This window comes from Physeter macrocephalus, chromosome 20 (genome assembly GCF_002837175.3).
Source record: "Physeter macrocephalus isolate SW-GA chromosome 20, ASM283717v5, whole genome shotgun sequence".
NCBI classification, from domain to species: Eukaryota; Metazoa; Chordata; class Mammalia; order Artiodactyla; family Physeteridae; genus Physeter; species Physeter macrocephalus.
Window position 1 is genome coordinate 89,807,381 of NC_041233.1, and position 4,456 is coordinate 89,811,836.

Genomic DNA, 4,456 nt, shown 5'->3' on the forward strand with positions numbered 1-4,456 from the left:
TACATTTAAGCACATAATGACAAAACTTAAACCAATACAGTTAATTTGAGAATCATTACAATAACGTGTTCAAATAACATAATCCATGTCAGGTGCATTAACCTCACAGATGACTGAATAAAATGTATTCAGTAATGGAAATGAAAATGTTATTCTAAATTCCCTGGCTTTACTGCATTTCTTCTATTTCTCATTTCCCACTACTCAAGTTCTGTTTTTCTGTATTAATAAAGTTTGTTTTGTGGTATTTTGTTTTCATTCATAATTGCAGCAGGAAGAAAGGTTTTTCAAGAAAATATCAGAAAAAAAAAGTATTAGCTCAGTTCCCTGAAGATGTCTGCAAAATGAAAGGTTAAAAAAAAAAAATCAAGTGAGGGAACTATATAAAGGAGGTGGAGGAGCAGGACGGGCAGGAATTAAATTTCCCTGAGATGATACTTTCGGTTGTGGTGGAGGTGGCCTGTGAGGGGGAAAAAAGACAGTTAATCGTATGTTTCAACCATATGAAATAATGCTACCTTCATTACAAGCCCAACATAACACCATTCTTGACATCACTGACAATTCTTAAGGGTACATTACATTCTGAGATCGTTATGAATCCGACATGTAATGGTTAAAATTCTCCAATCGGAGTCTAAAATAGAGTAACTACCTTAAAGTCATGCTAGTGTATAATCAGCAATGTACAAAGGTTCTGGTGTATATGTTTTTTAAAAGGACAGTACATGAAATAGAAAAGACAAATTGTAAAAGACAAGTGAAGATACTATGTGAATTAAGCACCTCTTGTACTGTTAGGATTTAAGGGGAGCAAATCACAACTAAGTATAAACCTTACATACATATATAGAGCTGAAATTCCAGCTCTCTCAAATATAATTTCCACTCCGAGAATTAAACCTGCTATGACTTCTATACCTGTCCTTCTCAGTTCTCATGCTTTAACCTGTGGATACCCTTCCTTAACTTCTTCATCCAATTCTAGTATACCTCTATTCCAATAACATACTAGAACTTTACCTCGTGAATATGTGTCTCACAATTTATATATTCTGCTCCTGATGTTCAGCTGGATTTCAGTACACTCTCACTGCATAATAAAGATTATACTTGAGGATACTACTCAGTGTGCAATTCAATTGTAATTTGAAAGACTTTTGCGGGGTGGGAGGGGTGAGATGTATTTTATGTGATGCAACATGTTATGATAAATTTTCTCCTTTCTTGCTGATGTTACGCCCATCCACTGAGTCTTTTATTTTTCTTGTGTTTTTCAGTTCTAGAATTTCCATTTAATTCTTTTTTTAGGTTTTTAAGTCCAGCACATCTAGTTCTGTGCTGAAATTCTCAATCTTGACTATTAATTCGGTGACGTAATCATCATAGTTACTTTAAAGTCCATCGCTGATATTAAATGCATACCCTCTGAGTCTGCTTTTCTTGGTTTTAGTCACATTTTCTTTTCTTATATGTCTAGCTTTTTAAACTGGGCCAAACATTTAAAAAAATAATAATAAAACTGTAGGAAATAAGTTGAAGGTCTGATTCACCCTTACCCCGGGGTCCCAACACAAAGACTGGGATATTTGCCAGGGTACCACCTCCTTGACAGGGCTCCACTCTTTGTCCCCTCCTCCCTATGAGTTTGTTGAAAGCTCTCCTCAGCTTCCTATCCTCTCACGTTCAGAATAGGTAGATATTTACAATCTAGGATGAAAAATGGTCCCAAAAGCTGAGATTATCTCTGGACTGCCTTCCTCTCCTGGACCACAGGCCCCTAATCTATTTCCTTGGTAGTTTTCTGATGCCTTGAAATACATATTTTCTTATATTGTCTAGCTTTTTTCTAGCTGTTCCTAATAAGAAGGCTGGTCCAGCCTATCTGATTTCCCGTTACTGGTTATTTTAAAGGTCATTGCTTCTGAATCTTACAGACACCAAAGGCTACAGCAGCTGTTGACTGTCTTGTTGGGCTTCTTTAAAATTTCATTCCAACACTGCATTAATATGACAAAACTGGGGCTTCCCTGGTGGCGCAGTGGTTGCGCGTCCGCCTGCCGATGCAGGGGAACCGGATTCGCGCCCCGGTATGGGAAGATCCCACATGCCGCGGAGCGGCTGGGCCCGTGAGCCATGGCCGCTGGGCCTGCGCGTCCGGAGCCTGTGCTCCGCAACGGGAGAGGCCACAACAGAGGAAGGCCCGCATACCACAAAAAAAAAAAAAAAAAAAAAAAAAAAAAAATATGACAAAACTTATATAAAAGCTCTTAAAAGATTTTCTGCAAATTTTGTTCTATCTAAACTGTTAGCAACAAATACCTTGTCCTAAATTATATTAAAAATACAAGGGAACTATTTAGACATTAACCCTGGATTTTATTCTGGTCAAGTAATCTAAGCAAATTCACTTCAGACCTTGATGGGAACTGCTGAGGCTGCTTGGCTGCATAAGTTGGTACTGGAAATCTGTTTGCATATATAGGCTTAAAAGGAAAAAAAAAAGTTATTACCACAGTGCACTCATATTTTCTATAAAGTTTATTTTCCATATAAAAGTAATCAATCTATTTAAAAATCAATGAATAGATGACTAATATTGTTGACATTTTAAAATACTTTGCTTATTCAACATGTCTTTGCTACTGAGTGTAGAATATTTAATTCTTTTAAGATTGTATATATTTTTAAATAGATCTTTACTGGAGTATAATTGCTTCACAATACCGTGTTAGTTTCTGTTTAATAGATCTTTATTGGAGTATAATTGCTTCACAATACTGTGTTAGTTTCTGTTGCACAACAAAGCGAATCAGCCATATACATACACGTGTCCACGAATCCCTTCCCTCTTGAGCCTCTCTCCCTCCCTCCCAATCCCACCCCTCTAGGTCATCGCAAAGCACCGAGCTGATCTCCCTGTGCTATGCTGCTGCTTCCCACCAGCCAACTATTTTACATTCGGTAGTGTATATATGTCGATGCTACTCTCACTTCGTCCCAGCTTCGCCCTCCCACGCCATGTCGTCAAGTCCATTCTCTATGTCTACCTCTTTATTCCTGCCCTGCAACTAGGTTCATCAGTACCTTTTTTTTTTTTAGATTCCATATATATGCGTTAGCATATGGTATTTGTTTTCTCTTTCTGACTTACATCACTCTATGACAGACTCTAGGTCCATCCACCTCACTACAAATAACTCACTTTCATTTCTTTTTATGGCTGAGTAATATTCCATTGTATATCATGTGCCACATCTTCTTTATCCATTCATCTGTTGATGGACATTTAGGTTGGTTCCATGTCCTGGCTATTGTAAATAGTGCTGCAATGAACATTGTGGTACATGACTCTTTTTGAATTATGGTTTTCTCAGGGTATATGCCCAGCAGTGGGATTGCTGGCTCATATGGTAGTTCTATTTTTAGTTTTTTAAGGAAACTCCATACTGTTTTCCATAGTGGTTGTATCAATTTACATTCCCACTAACAGTGTAGGAGGGTTCCCTTTTCACCACACCCTTTCCAGCATTTATTGTTTCTAGCTTTTTTGATGATGGCCATTCTGACCGGCATGAGGTGATATCTCCTTGTAGTTTTGATTTGCATTTCTCTAATGCAAATGATGATGTTGAGCATCTTTTCATCTGCCTCTTGGCCATCTGTATGTCTTCCTTGGTGAAATGTCTATTTAGGTCTTCCGCCCATTTTTTAACTGGATTGTTTGGGTTTTTGATATTGGGCTCCTTGAGCTGTTTGTATATTTTGGAGATTAATCCTTTGTCTGTTGTTTCATTTGCAAATATTTTCTCACATTCTGAGGGTTTGTCTTTTTGTCCTGTTTATGGTTACCTTTGCTGTGCAAAAGATTTTAAGTCCCATTTGTTTATTTCTGGTTTTATTTCTGTTACTCTAGGAGGTGGGTCAAAAAAGATCTTGCTGTGGTTTATGTCAAAGTGTTTTTCCTATGTTTTCCTCTAAAAGTTTTAGAGTGTCTGGTCTTACATTTAAGTCTTTAATCCATTTGGAGTTTATTTTTGTATATGGTGTTAGGTAGTGTCCTAATTTCATTCTTTGACATGTAGCTGTCCAGTTTTCCCAGCACCACTTATTGAAGAGGCTGTCTTTCCTCCATTGTATGTTCTTGCCTCCTTTGTCATAAATTAGGCGCCCATATGTGTGTGGGTTTTTTTTCTGGGCATTCTATCCTGTAGCATTGATCTATATTTCTGTTTTTGTGCCTGTACCATACTGTCTTGATTACTGTAGCTTTGTAGTATAGTCTGAAGTCAGGGAGCCTGATTCCTCCAGCTCCATTTTTCTTTCTCAAGATTGTTTTGGCTATTCGGGGTCTTTTGTGTTCCCATATGAATTGTAAGATTTTTTGTTCTAATTCTGTGAAGAATGCCATTGGTAGTTTCATAGGGATTGCGTTGGCTCTGTAGATTGCTTTGGG

The 4,456-nt window shown here is 37.6% G+C and overlaps 1 protein-coding gene across 3 annotated transcripts in view; it reads right to left on the minus strand.

The window, feature by feature from the left end:
• Nucleotides 1–255: 255 nt before the first annotated feature.
• Nucleotides 256–4,456, minus strand: part of ADAM9 (ADAM metallopeptidase domain 9) — a 103,830-nt gene continuing 99,629 nt past the window's right edge. For all 3 annotated transcript variants that reach the window (XM_028481859.2, XM_024131430.1, XM_028481857.2), the window contains 2 exons: nucleotides 2,419–2,486; nucleotides 256–460 (listed from right to left, as the gene is read on the minus strand). In XM_028481859.2, the coding sequence (XP_028337660.1) occupies nucleotides 367–460; nucleotides 2,419–2,486 (162 nt within the window). In that variant the 3' untranslated portion in view covers nucleotides 256–366. The remainder of the gene's footprint in view (nucleotides 461–2,418; nucleotides 2,487–4,456) is intronic.